This window comes from Tamandua tetradactyla, chromosome 12 (assembly GCF_023851605.1).
Source record: "Tamandua tetradactyla isolate mTamTet1 chromosome 12, mTamTet1.pri, whole genome shotgun sequence".
In the NCBI taxonomy this organism is placed as follows: Eukaryota; Metazoa; Chordata; class Mammalia; order Pilosa; family Myrmecophagidae; genus Tamandua; species Tamandua tetradactyla.
This window is the reverse complement of record NC_135338.1, coordinates 31,560,789-31,576,005: the sequence shown is the minus strand read 5'-3', so window position 1 is coordinate 31,576,005 and position 15,217 is coordinate 31,560,789. Positions and strand designations below refer to the sequence as shown.

General features: G+C 39.8%; 1 protein-coding gene across 6 annotated transcripts in view; it reads right to left on the bottom strand.

Annotated features, from left to right (window-relative positions):
• Window positions 1-15,217, bottom strand: part of DCAF4 (DDB1 and CUL4 associated factor 4) — a 42,461-nt gene that overhangs the window by 23,085 nt on the left and 4,159 nt on the right. For 3 of the 6 annotated variants that reach the window (XM_077122945.1, XM_077122944.1, XM_077122943.1), the window contains exon 2: window positions 5,845-5,941. The exons of the other annotated variants lie outside the window; for them this stretch is intronic. In XM_077122945.1, coding sequence (XP_076979060.1) covers window positions 5,845-5,933 — 89 coding nt within the window. In that variant the 5' untranslated portion in view covers window positions 5,934-5,941. The remainder of the gene's footprint in view (window positions 1-5,844; window positions 5,942-15,217) is intronic. 6 annotated transcript variants of the gene reach the window in all.

Sequence of the window (15,217 nt, the reverse complement as noted above, 5' to 3'; positions counted from 1 at the left end):
CAAAACCACTAGACCTAATAAATGAGTACCGCAAAGTGGCAGGTTACAAGATCAATACCAAAAAATCTATAGTGTTTCTATACACTAGTAATGAACAATCTGAGGGGGAAATCAAGAAAAAAAGAAAACTACAAGAAATTGTTAAAAGAAATCACAGAAGACCTAAATAAATGGAAGGGCATACTGTGTTCATGGATTAGAAGACTAAATATAGTAAAGATGTGAATTCTACCTAAATTGATTTACAGATTGAATGCAATACCAATTAAAATCTCCAAAACTTAGTTTTCAGAAATAGAAAAACCAATATCAAATTTATCTGGAAGGGTAGGGTCCCCCAAATAGCTAAAACTATCTTGAGAAAGAAAAATGAAGTTGGAGACCTCATGCTATCTGACTTTAAGGCATATTATGAAGCTACGGTGGTCAAAACAGCACAGTATTGGCATAAAGATAGATATACTGACCAATGGAATAGAACAGAGTGTTCAGATATAAACCCTCTCATCTATGGACAATTGGTCTTTGATAAGGCAGTAAAGCCAACTTAGCTGGGACAGAACAGTCTCTTCAATAAATAGTGCCTAGAGAACTGGATATCCATATGCAAAAAAATGAAAGAGGAATCAGCTGAGACTCAGCATCAAGGGACTGAGAAAAACCCTACAATGAGCTGAGAATTAACATCAAGGGATTGAGAGAACCTTCTGGACCAAAGGGGGAAGAGTGAAATGAGACTAAGTGTCAATGGCTGAGAGATTCCAAACAGAGTTGAGAGGTTATCCTGGAGGTTATTCTTATGCATTAAGTAGATATCACCTTGTTGTTCAAGATGTAGTAGAGAGGCTGGAGGGAACAGCCTGAAAATGTAGAGCTGTGTTCCCGTAGCCATGTTTCTTGATGATGACTGAACAATGATATAGCTTTCACAATGAGACTCTGTGAATGTGAAACCTTGTGTCTGATGCTCCTTTTAGCTACTATATCAACAGAAGAGTAGAACATATGGAATAAAAATAAATAATAGGGGGGAACAAATATTAAAATAAATTTAGTTTGAAATGCTAGTGGTAAATGAAAGCGAGGGGTAAGGGGTATGGTATGTATAATCTTTTTTTTTCTCTATTATCGTTTTATTTCTTTTTCTGTTGTCTTTTTATTTCTTTTTCTAAATTGATGCAAATGTTCTAAGAAATGATGAATATGCAACTATGTGACGATATTAAGAATTACTGATTGTATATGTAGAATGGAATGATATCTTAATGTTTTGCTTGTTAATTTTTTTTAATTAATAAAAAAAGTTAAAAAAAAAAAAAGAAAGAGGATCCATATCTCATACCCTATACAAAAATTAACTCAAAAGGATCAAAGACCTAAACACTAGATCTAAGATCATAAAACTTTTAGAAGAAAACGTAGGGAAATATCTTATAAATCTTATAATAGGAGGTGGTTTCCTAGACCTTACACCCAAAGCATGAGCACTGAATAAATAAATAAATGGAAACTCCTCAAAATTAAACACTTTTGTGCATCAAAGATCTTCATCAAGAAGTAAAAAGACAGCCTACACAATGGGAGACAATATTTGGAAACAATATATCAGCTAAAGGTCTAGTATCCAGAATATATAAAGAGATTGTTCAACTCAACAACAAAAAGACAGCCAATCCAATTACAAATGGGCAAAAGACATGAACAGGCACTACTCAGAAGAGGAAATACAAATGGCCAAAAGGCACATGAAAACATGCTCAACTTCCCTGGCTATTAGGGAAATGCAAATCAAAACCACAATGAGATATCATCCCATACCCACCAGAATGGCCATGATCAATAAAACAGAAAATGACAAGTGCTAGAAACGATGTGGAGAAAGAGGCACACTTATCCACTGCTAGTGGGAATGTCAAATGGTACAACCAGTGTGGAAGGCAGTGTGGCGATACCTCAAGAAGCTAAGCACAGAACTGCCATATAATCTGGCAATACTATTGTTAGGTATCTACTCAAGAGGACATGAGGGCAAGAACACAAACAGACATTTGCACACCAATGTTTATAGCAGTATTATTTACAATTGCCAAGAGATGGAAACAGCCAAAATATCCATCAACAGGCGAGTGGCTAAGCAAGCTGTGGTATATACATATGATGGAATATTACGCAGCTGTAAGACAGAATAAAGTCATGAAGCATGTAACAACATGGACAAACCTTAAGGACATTATGCTGAGTGAGATTAGCCAGAAACAAAAGAACAAATACTGTGTGGTCTCACTGATATGAACTGACATTAGCGAATGAACTTGGAGAATTTCAGTTGGCAATACAGAACATCAGGAGATAGAAATACAGTAGATATTGGTAATTGGAGCTGAAGGGATACAGATTGTACAACAGGACTGATTGTAAAAATTCAGAAATGGATAGCACAATACTACCTAACTGTAATACAATAATGTTAGAACACTGAATGAAGCTGAAAGTGAAAATGACAGAGGGAAGAGGCCTGGGAGCACAAATGAAATCAGAAGGAAAGATAGACAATAAAGACTGAGATGGTATAATCTAGGAATGCCCAGAGTGTATAATGATAGTGACGAAATATGCAAATTTAAAAACGTTTCTATATGAGGAAGAACAAAGGAATGTCAATAATGCAGGGTGTTGAAAATAGATGGTAATTCATATTTTAAAACTTTAACGTATGTTTGAGACAAGCAAAAAATGTTTATTTGGTACAAAATTTATATTTTGACTAGTGTATTTCCTAATATAACTTATGTGGACAGCTTAATTGCACACAATAGTACTTGGAACCTTGCGTAGGGCATGAGATTTTGTAGGTTTGTCCCGAGTGATGCTCAGATAAATCCCAGAGTGATCTGAACAGTGAATAGGGAAGCATTTGCAGAGTCCCCTAGAGGGAATGGTGAGAAAAGGGAGAAAATTCAACATCCCCAAGTGAAGAATTCTTGGTATTCTCACAAGCAGTGGGAATAGCCAAAGCAATAGGCTGAGCCTCCAATCTTGGGGTTTGTTCATATGAAACTCAGTAACACAAAGGATAGGCTAAACCTACTTAAAATTAGGCCTTAGAGTTACCCCCAAGAGAACCTCTTCTGTTGCTCGGATGTGGCCTCTCTCTCTCTTGGCCAACACAGCAAGCAAACTCATTGACCTTCCCCTCTCTATGTGGGACATGACTCCCAGGGGTGTGGACCTTCCTGATAACGTGGGACAGAAATCCTAGAATGAGCTCGAACTCAGCATCAAGGGATTGAGAAAATCTTCTCGACCAAAAGGGGAAGAGAGAAATGAGACAAAATAAAGTGTCAATGGCTGAGAGATTCCAAACAGAGTTGAGATGTTATCCTGGAGGTTATTCTTATGCACTAAATAAATATCACCTTTTTAGCTAAGGTATAATGGAGAGGCTGCAGGGAACTTCCTGAAAATGTGGAGCTGTGCTCCAGTGGCCATGTTTCTTGAAGATAATTGTATGATGATATGGCTGTCGCAGTGTGACTATGTGCTTGTGAGAACCTTGTGTCTGAATGTTCCTTTTGTCTACCTTATCAACAGATAAGTAAAACATATGGATTAAAAATAAATAATGGGGGAACAAATGTTAAATTTAGTAGATTGAAATGCTAGCAATCAATGGAAGGGAGGGGTAAGGAGTATGGTATGTATGAATTTTTTTCTGTTTTTTTATTTCTTTTTCTGAATTGATGCAAATGTTCTAAGAAATGATCATGATGATGAACATACAACTATGTGATAACAGTGTGAGTTATTGATTATATAAAAAGAATGGAATGATCATATGATAAGAACACTTGTGTTTGGATGTGGTTATGTATCATAAATAAATAAATAAAATCCCCAAAACTTATTTTTTGGAAATAGAAATACCAATAAGCAAATTTATCTGGAAGGGCAGGGTGCCCCAAATAGTTAAAAATATACTGAGAAAGAAAAATGAAGCCAGAGATCTCACACTACCTGATTTTAAGGCATATTACGAAGCTACAGTGGTCAAAACAGCATGGTATTGGCATAAAAATAGATATACTGACCAATGGAACAGAATAGAGTGTTCAGATACAGACCCTCTCATCTATGGACAACGGATCTATGATAAGGCAGTCAAGTCAACTCACCTGAGACAGAACAGTCTCTTCAATAAATGGTGTCTAGAGAACTGGATATCCTCATGCAAAAGAATGAAAGAGGATCCATATCTCACACCCTATACAGAAATTAACTCAAAATAGATCAAAGACCTAAACATTAGATCTAAGACCATAAAATTTTTAGAAGAAAATGTAGGGAAATATCTTATAAATCTTATAATAGGAGGCGGTTTCCTAGACCTTACACCCAAAACATGAGCACTGAAGAAAGAAATAAATGGGAACTCCTCAAAATTAAACACTTTTGTGCATCAAAGATCTTCGTCAAGAAAGTAAAAAGACAGCCTACACAATAGGAGACAATATTTGGAAACAATATATCAGATAAAGGTCTAGTATCCAGAATATATAAAGAGATTGTTCAGTTCAACAACAAAAAGACAGACAACCCAATTACAAAATGGGCAAAAGACATGAACAGACACTTCTCAGAAGAGGAAACATATCTGTCTGTTCTAATTCTGACCATCTGTGCTGATTACATTTTGAGGCTGTGGTATGAGGTAGTCGTTAGATTATATCTTCCTGGTGAACTGAACCTATTATTATTTTGTAATGACTCTCTTCATCTCTAGTAAATTTATTTGCCTCAAAGACTATTCTTTTTAATATTAACAGAGCTGCTCCAGGTTTTCTGTGTTTTGGCTGGCTTGGTATTTGTCTGGTATATCTTTTTCTATCCTCTTACTTTTAAGCGGATGAGTTTTGAAATTGGCACCTATGCCCCTCCAGTGAGGAGGGAGCTTATGAAACTGAGCACTGGGCAAAGACTTTTTACGGCCAGGAATCACCCCAGCAGCCCTCAACTGTGAACAGCTGTCCTGTCCTGGAGGAGTTGGGGAAGGCTGGGTAAAAGGGGGTGTATCTTGCTCTGAGAGTATATTTTTGTATTTCCGTCATGCCGAAAAGTAAGAGGAATGCGGAAAGTGTTAACTGCCCTGAAAGATCCCTCATAGTCAAATGATCAACATCAGATTAGGGGTCACAGTTCTCTGAAGCTTGTGATAAGGAAGGGGGATACTGGGGGCTTCAACTCAATACAAATATGATGTTTTTTACTTCTTAAGCTGGTGGTAGGTACACAGTGTTCATGCCATCATTCTGGATACCTTTTTTGTGTATAATAAATACTACATTTTACACATACACATAAATATATAGATTTGTAACCTTTATCGGGGCTTAGGCTAGATTTATGAAATTGGGTTTCTCTGGCTAAAAAACAAAGGAAGAAAAAGTCTACAAAATGGAGAAACCATCTTCCAGTTATGTCAGCTCATGCTCACGTTCAGCCTTGTGGTTATGCTGTGGCCTGAAGTCACAGTCAGTCCAATGAGAAAGAAAAGCGGGGACAGGTGTCCTCACTACTCAAAGTGTGATCTGCTGACCAGCCAGCGTTACCGTGGCCTGGAGGCCCAGCAGAAATGCAGGCTCTCCTCAGGGCCCCCTCTGACCCAATGGGGAACAGACAGCATTTCTGCCAAGATCCCCAGTGATTTGCATGTATACTGACATGTGAACGTGTGAGAACTGCCACAGTGGAAGGCGCTCACACTGCACTGGGTTAAAGCCTGTCCACCCCGCCCCTCCAACACACACACACACACACACACACACACACACGCACGCACACACTTGCCTCTCATTAGAGCCACCTTGTCTGAACCATGGGCTCTGCTGGTGACTCCTTCCACGTCTCCTCCTACTTTGCCAGCTGCTTTTATCCATTTCAGTTCCTAAAAGGGGGGCAAAAATGATATACGTACATACATGTGTGTCTCTGTGCTTTTGTCTTCTGTTTGGTGTTGCTTTTTTTTTTTACCATCTACCCAATTTGTTTTACCCTTTATCCCCCTCTATTATTTATGTGTTTTTTATCCATATTTTTTTACTCATCTGTCCACAGCCTGGATAAAAGGAGCATCAGCCACAAGGTTTTCACAATCACACAATCATACTGTAAATGTTGTATCATTATACAATTGTCTTCAAGAATCAAGGCTACTGGAACACAGCTCAACAGTTTCAGGTACTTCCTTCCAGCCACTCCAATACACCATAAACTAAAAAGGGATATCTATATAATGTATAAGAATAACCTCCAGGATAACCTCTCGACTCTGAAATCTCTCAGCCACTGAAACTTTATTCTGTCTCATTTCTCTTTCCCCTTTTGGTCAAGAAGGGTTTCTTAATCCCTTGATGCTGGGTCCCAGCTCATTCCAGGAGTTCTGTCCCACATTGCCAGGGAGACTTACATCCAATGGGAGTCATGTCCCACATAGAGGAAAAGGACATTGAGTTCACCTGCTGAGTTGGCTTAGAGAGAGCGAGGCCACATCTGAGTAACAGAAGAGGTTCCCTGGGGGTGACTCTTCGGCCTAATTTTGAGTAGGTTTAGCCTATCCTTTGTGTGGATTAGTTTCACAGGAATGAACACCAAGATTGAGGGCTCAGCCTATTGATTTAGTTGTCCGCTGCTTGTGAGACTATCAGAAATTCTCCAAATGGGGAAGTCGAATATTTTCTCCTTCCTCCTTAGTCCCTTAAGGGGACTTTGCAAATACTTCTTTATTCACTGCCCAAATTACTCTGGGATATATCAGGGCATCATACCAAGCTGGATAAACCAACAAAATCTCACACCCTATTCAAAATTCCATGCACTTATTGGTGTTCAGCTAATCCTGTCTGCTTCCTTTATGCTCAGAGCTAGGCAAGTTAGGTTAGTGCTCAAAGCTACCACACCAAGCCTTCCTTGTGAACAGGTGCCTCCAGGTGAAAGAGACACCTGCAAAATCCAACACTTTTGTAGCCACCTCTTTGGCTGCAGTTCCCTCACCTCACACGATACCTGTCCTGACAACCCTCCAACCACCTGTTCCCTGGGTAACAGCATGGGTTGGTGACAGACTCTCACAACTACTGTAAGACAAGAGGTTGAGCCGCCACGAGAACTCTTAGGTTTTTCTTCCCCTTCCCTGCCAGGTAACAACAGAGATAATCATTTTTTTTTTCAATTCACACAAATTCCTCATGCACAGAGAATAGTTGGTGGTGAATGCTTCCTCCTGATACAGTTTCAAAATAGGAGGAAACAGGGAAAGCTGTGAACATAACTAAATGAGGGCCAGGGTGTGTGACTTTTTCTTTCTGTTTCAACGTTCTGAGCACTATTGATGTGTTTTATTGAGAAAAATCTTATCATTGCAGGTCACAGAGATGTCTGTGCAAGGTGAGATTCTTCCCTTGCTGCCAGCTTCCTTGTGGAGAGGGCCAGGCTCCATTCTTTCTGTATCCTCATCCATCTAGTACAGACTTAGAAACACACTAGGCATGAAACAAGAAGTCCTTTATAAATGTATCTCAGCTACACCACTCCCATGCTGATAACATTAATAACTGACTGTCACAGAGGAGAAAATGGGAGGGGTGTACCCTGAGCTGTAAACGATGTCTTCCAAAAATTTATCTATTGTTTTTTTTTTTTTTTACTTTTTTTAAAATTGAGAAATATCCACACATGTACAGTCCAACCATATTATACAATCCATAGCTCACAATATTATCACAAAGTTGTGTTTTCTTCACTATGATCATTTTTAGAACATTTGCATCACTGCAGGAAAATAAATAAAAAGAAAAAAAAAAGACCTCATATATCCCATACCCCTTATCCCTTCCTCTCACTGACCCACAGTATTTCAAACAACAGGGTATATGACTTTCAATGTGCTTTACGAAGAAACAGAGTACTAGAATTCTTTAGCTCCCTGAAGTACACTAGCTGTTGACAGGAAGGGTGTGAATGTACATTTTTTGAAACAGGGAATGAGATAAAAGCGTTCCTTATGATACTGATATTGCCATAACTATTTTGAGTAGCTTTTTCAAAAGCCTTCTCTTGAATACCGAATCTATTATTTAATCCTCAGAATATCACAAGTAGGCTTGAGACGGTGCTAAACTCTCCTAACATCCCTTACCCATCACCTTTAGCAAACAGCATAATTCCCTACCCCACAGAGATGAGATGTTACTAGACATAATGCCATAACTTCTCTCCCATCCACCCCACAAACACCTGCCTTTACTAATTCTTCTCCTTTTCCCTTGTCCTAGAGAAATAGGTGTCCATGTACTTTTTCAAGGCAAACCCATCCCCCCTGGCTGTTGATCCCATCCCTTCTCAGGGACTCTGCAGACATTACTACTACATATGTTTACTCTTTTCCTTTCCTCCTTTCAGCTCATAAACACGCTTGGTTTTTTCATTTCTGTATGCCCCATCTTTAATGCAAAAAGCCTCTTTTTATTCTGAAAGGGTAGGTCTATATGCACGAATTCGACTTCTTTGTTTCCAGTTATTCCTCAACCCACTACAGTCAAGCCCCTTCCCTGCCACGCCTTCTGGTAGCTGCTCTTGCTGCAGTAATAACTAACGATCACCTTGTTGCCAAAGTTAGTGGAAGCTTTTCAGCCTTTATTCCTGTAACACAGAACATCAAGGAGTTTCATTCTTCCTTTGGGTTTTGGAATAGCTTTCTCCTGGTCCTCCTCTTACTTGTCAGATTAATCCTTTCCTGGCTATTCCTAGGTCATCAACCCTGTAAACTGTTACCCAGTGTTCTGTCCTAGACCCTCTTCTTTTCATACTTAGCACCATCTCACCCACCAACAAAGGTTCATCTCCGATCACAGCATCCCTTCTGAGCATCAAATTCTTGATTTTGCTACCACTGCTACCTTCTGTGTATTTCCACAGACCCAGCAGAATTAATAGGTTTTAAAATTGAGTTCATATGTCACTAGAAGGAAAGCTAGAGGATGAAACATGAGACTGTAAAACACAGTGAACCCCACTGTGGGCAATGTCTGTGGTTAATTGTACAAATGAAAGAAAGTTCTTCCATGAACTAGAACAAATGTTTATCACTATTACAAGGTATTAATAATAGAGTGGCAAATGGAAAAAATACAACTAATGCAAACTATGGACTATAGTTAACTCTAATAGTGTAATATTATTTTATCAATTATAACAAAGGTACCATACGAATGCTGTCAATAATGGGGGGTATAAGGAGTGTGGGGTTTTTCTTTTTGGAGCAATGAGACCTTTCTCATATTGATTGTGATGATGAATGCACAACCCTGTGATTATACCAAGAGCCACTGATCACATACTTTGGAAGAATTGTATGGTACATGAGCAAAACTGTTTTAAATAACAGAAGTGAGTTCATGATCTCCCCCTGGGTCCCCAATCTGCTCTTTTGCAGATGTGTATTTCCCCTCTCTGTAAATAATATCACTGCTCCTCCCCACAGTCTGAGAATTTGAAAATTTTATTCATTTTCCTGAACAACTACTTTTCTGGCTCCTGAAAATGACTTGCATGATGGCTCTGCGTTTCCCTATGGATTATCTTATGCCTGGCCAAGGAATAAAATTGCATTTACTAACTATTTACATCACAAGCTGAAAGGCACTGTGTACAACGGGGAGGAAGCATGTAAGGCTGACGTGAGGAAAATTGGTAAGAAAAGCAAACCATAATGATGTAACTACTAAACTGAAAAAACAAAACAAAAAACAAACAAAAATATTAAATTGAGAAGATTATCATCAACCCTATTTTAAAAAATCCAATTTCTTCAGTGTGCACACTCTGTGCACATAAAATGATTTGTTTAGAGGGGTGCAAGGATAGTTCAGTGGTAGAATTCTCGCCTGTCATGTAGGTTTGATTCCCAGCCCATGCACTTAAAAAAAAAAAAAAATCAACAAATGGTGCTGCAAAACAGGATAGTTGCATGGAAAAAGAACGAAATGTGACTACCATCATACAGCACACACACAAAAAAGATTTGCTTATTCATTTCAAACAGGTAAACAATGCACAAATACAGTGACGAATGCAGAACATGGTGAGTCACAGACTTCAGATCCCCCATTGGGGGCAGGACCAGGCTCCGCCTACACTATTATCCTCAGCAGGGGGCTGCACAGCCAGAAGGACGGGCAGATAAGAGGATGACTGGTGGGGCCGACGTTAGACGTTAGGGAGAACGTTTCTATACCAACAGCTCAAACAGGCACCCCTTCGGGTTCTGCCAGGCAGCAACGGAGGCAACACCACCAAGCAGTGCTAAGGCGCGACACTGAGCCAGTCATTTTTAAAAGCCACACTAAACAGAAGCTGATCAAACAGAGAAAGGGTGTCAAGCCTAGGATGAAAATAGTACCTTTTCAATGTTTTTAAGAGCCTGTTTTAGGGTAGGGGTTGAGTCTTCCCCAAATGTATACCTGGTGAAAGCCCATTTTTTTCATGAAAAAAAATCTCACACCTACTAAAAATTCAGGTAGCTCCCTCTGCTCTGGGTACACTCATTTAATGTTTAATATACACACCTCCTCACCCCACATCGGGCACTGGGATAGACACTGGGGAGCAGGCACAAACAGATCAGCTGTGGTCTCTGGGCCGGGGCACTCACTGTGCAGGAGGGGAGATGGAAGCATAAACCAACTCCGGAAGGACATGACTGTAGGGGTGAAAACTCAGGTTCCTCCAACGGCTGTGGAAGGGAAGGGAGTGGTTGCTCTGCCTGGAAGGGCCACAGGGGAGGTCTGAACGACAGTCTGATGAATGGGAATACACCAGGCAAAGTGGTGGGAAAAGCTTCCTAGGAAGCAGGACCAGCAGAGGCAACGGCTTGGAACCTGATGGGCGACGGGCCTGCCAACAGTTTAATAAAGCTGGAGCTTACAGCAAAAAGACTGGGAGGGGGGTGAGGCTAGGGAGGCAGGCAGGGGGGCAGATCAGGAGGGTTTTGGGTGCTGGGGAAGGGACAGGATTAGATCTGCATTTTAGAAAAGGCACTTTAAAGGTGGTGTAGGGAATAAATTGGGAGTTAAGGACTGCTGCAGTAACCGGGGTGAGGTGAACCCACAAACTATAGAAGTGGCTATGGGATTAGGGAGACTGGATATGAAAAACAAAAAAATTTAAAAATTAAAAAAGAAAACAAAAAATAATTAAAATTAAAAAATATTAAAAAGAAAAAAAACAGATGAAAAAGGGAAAAAACAAGCAGAAAATAAAAAAGATAAAAGAAAGACTGAGGAGGTGATTTGGTGGGAGAAAAGCTGAGAAATAACTGGTGGTGCCAGGAGCTGAGAGACTAGGAATAAAGGAGAAAGATCAGTTTGAGGATGGGAAAGAAAAAGTCTGATTTTGGACAAGCCAAGCTGAAGGTGCTTGTAAAACACCCAGGCAGGCAATTGTTAAGAAAGGTCTGGTAATTCAGAGAGGAGCGAGGCCAGATATATAGACCTGTAAGTCATCAGCACAGTGGTGACACACAGATTGAGAAAAACATGGTTCTAAAATCAAGTACAGTGAGATTCAAATTCAAACTTTTATCTAACAACCATATGAAATTCAGCACACATGTTTCTAGATCAGTAATTCTCACATAGGAGCAATTGTGCCCACCAAGGATACCACGTGTAGAGACATTTTTGGCTGTTCACAACTCAAGGGAAGGGTGTTGTTGGCAAATCGTGGGCAGAAGCCAGGGAGGGGGCTAACCATTCTATGCACAACACAGGGACCCACCACAAAGAATGATCTGGCCCAAAATGTCAATACTGCCAGGGATGAGGAACCCTGTTGTAGACAGGAAATCCTCAATAAAAACTTGCTAGATGAAATGCCTACTCCAGCTCCTTTGGAGTTGTTCTGTCAGCCATCAGATACACAAATAAGATGTGTGCTGTGGAGGGCTGAGCTTGGCATTCCCTTCAAAGTATCTTTGAAGTACTTGAAGGAGTACAGAAGAATAATTTCCAAGCAGCCACTATTCTGGAGAGATGTTAATCTCAAACGATAGATAACCAAACATGATTTGACTTGATGGAAAATGGTCAATACTTATGAAGTAATTTATAAGTGTTTACGCCTTCTTATGGGAACTGGTCTTAAGAAAATACACCAAAAGATTATAAAAATTCTATGTTAAGATTCTTATTACAACTTCCCAACTCATTCTTTGAGGCCAATATTATCTTGATACCAAAATCAGAAAAAGACGTCATAAGAAAATTATTCACCAACATCCCTTTTAAGTACAGATACAAGAGTCCTCAACAAAATACTAGCAAACTGAATCCAGAAGCATTAAAAAGGATTATACACCATGACCAAGTAGCATGTATCCCACAAGGCAAGGTTAGTTCAATATATGAAAATCATCAATGTATTGTGCATGATACAACATTAATAGAATAAATGGAAATGTCCATAGTTCAACATAAGAAAATCAATCAATGTAATGTGTATGATACCACATTAACAGAATAAATGGAAAAACAACCCGACATTGATCATGTTAATAGATGCAGATAAAACATACGACAAAATCCAACCTCTTACATGATAAAAACACTCAACAAAACTAGGAATGGAAGAGAACTTACTCAGCCTAATAAAGGGCACCAACAAAAAACCCACAACTAACGTCATACTTAATGGCTAAAGACCAAAAGCTTTCCCCCTAACAACAGGCACAAGACAAGGATGCCCACCCTCACCATTTCTACTCAACATCTTATTAGAAGTTCTAGCTGGGCAATTAAGCAAGAAAAAGAAATAAAAGACATCCAAATTGGAAAGAAAGAAGTACTACTTACAGATAACTTTACCTTTAACATAGAAAATCCTAAAGAATCTACAAAAAACAACTAGAGCTAATAAATAATTTTGTTAAGGTTAGAGAATACAAGATCAACATACAAAAATAAGTTTTTACACACTTAGTAATGAATAACTGGAAAATGAAATGAAAGAAAACAATTCCATTTACAATAGCATCAGAAAGAATAAAATAATTGGAATAAATTTAATAACAAAAGGCAAGACTTTGGGCGGGCCACGGTGGCTCAGCAGGTAAGAGTGCTTGCCTGCCACGCCCGAGGACCCGGGTTCGATTCCCGGTGCCTGCCCATGTTAAAAAAAAAAAAAGGCAAGACTTGTACACTGAAACCACAAAACATTGCTGAAAGAAATTAAAGATGTAAATAATGGAAAGACAGCCATGTCATGGACTGGAAAACTTAATATTGTTAGTTAACATGGCAAATAAAATTCCTATCAAAATTCCTACTGCTTTTATGCAGAAATGGACAAACTGATCCTAAAATTCATATGGAAATAAATGCAAAGGGCCCAGAGAAGCCAAAACAATCTTGAAAAAGAGGTTGCACACTCTCTGATTTCAAAACTTACTTGAGACTTCCGGAGAAGATGGCGGCTTAGTAAGACGCGCGGGTCTTAGTTCCTCCTCCAGAAAAGCAACTAAAGAAACAGAAACAATACGAAACAGCTCCCGGAGTCACGACAGAGACCAAAAAGACAGCGTACCCCATTCTGGAACAGCTGAACGGGCAGGGAGAATCTGCTGCGGTGAGCTACCCGAGGGGCGCGCGTTTTCCCGGCCGGGTCGGCTGGCGACTGGGGTCCCCTCCACGCACGTGGCTCCCCGGTCTGACTGGGAACGTTGGATAGCGGGGCCCTCCCGTCACGCTTGGCGTTTCGGGCCAGCTGGGCAATTAGGACCGGCACTCTCCCAAGCCGCGGCGGCCAGCGACCCCCACCTCCACGCGCGGTTTCCCGGGCCGACTGCCGTGCAGACAGACGAGCGCCACGAGCGCCACCTACTGGGCAGGAAAAGAAAAACAGAGCCCAGAGATTTCACAGAAAAAGCTTTCAACCAGCTGGCTCCCACACCCAGGGAAATCTGATCAAATGCCCAGACACCAGCAGAAAATAATGGATGACGCTCAGAAAATTAAAGATATGGCCCAGTCAAAGGAACAAACCAATAGTTCAAATGAGATACAGGAGCTGAGACAACTAATGCTGAATATACGAACAGAAATGGAAGAAGTCTTCAAAAACCAAATCAATAAATTGAGGGAGGACATGAAGAAGACATGGGCTGAACAAAAAGAAGAAACAGAAAATCTGAAAAAACAAATCACAGAACTTATGGGAGTGAAGGACAAAGAAGAAAAAATGGAAAAAACAATGGATACCTACAATGGTAGATCTAAAGAGACAGAAGCTACAATTAGTGAACTGGAGGATGGAACATCTGAATTCCAAAAAGAAACAGAAACTATAGGGAAAAGAATGGAAAAACTTGAGCAGGGGATCAGGGAACTGAATGACAATATGAAGCGCACAAATATACGTGTTGTGGGTGTCCCAGAAGGAGAAGAGAAGGGAAAAGGAGGAGAAAAACTAATGGAAGAAATTATCACTGAAAATTTCCCAACTCTTATGAAAGACCTAAATTTACAGATCCATGAAGTGAAGCGCACCCCAAAGAGAATAGACCCAAATAGGCGTTCTCCAAGACACTTACTAGTTAGAATGTCAGAGGTCAAAGAGAAAGAGAGGATCTTGAAAGCAGCAAGAGAAAAACAATCTGTCACATACAAGGGAAACCCAATAAGACTATGTGTAGATTTCTCAGCAGAAACCATGGAAGCTAGAAGACAGTGGGATGATATATTTAAATTACTAAAAGAGAAAAACTGCCAACCAAGACTCCTATATCCAGCAAAATTGTCCTTCAAAAATGAAGGAGAAATTAAAACATTTATAGACAAAAAGTCACTGAGAGAATTTGTGACCAAGAGACCAGCTCTGCAAGAAATACTAAAGGGAGCACTAGAGTCAGATATGAAAAGACAGAAGAGAGAGGTATGGAGTAAAGTGTAGAAAGAAGGAAAATCAGATATGATATATATAATACAAAAGCCAAAATGGTAGAGGAAAATATTATCCAAACAGTAATAATACTAAAAGTTAATGGACTGAATTTCCCAATCAAAAGACATAGAATGGCAGAATGGATTACGACCCAGCAATACCACTGCTAGGTATCTACTCAAGGGACTTAAGGGCAAAGACACAGACGGACATTTGCACACCAGTGTTT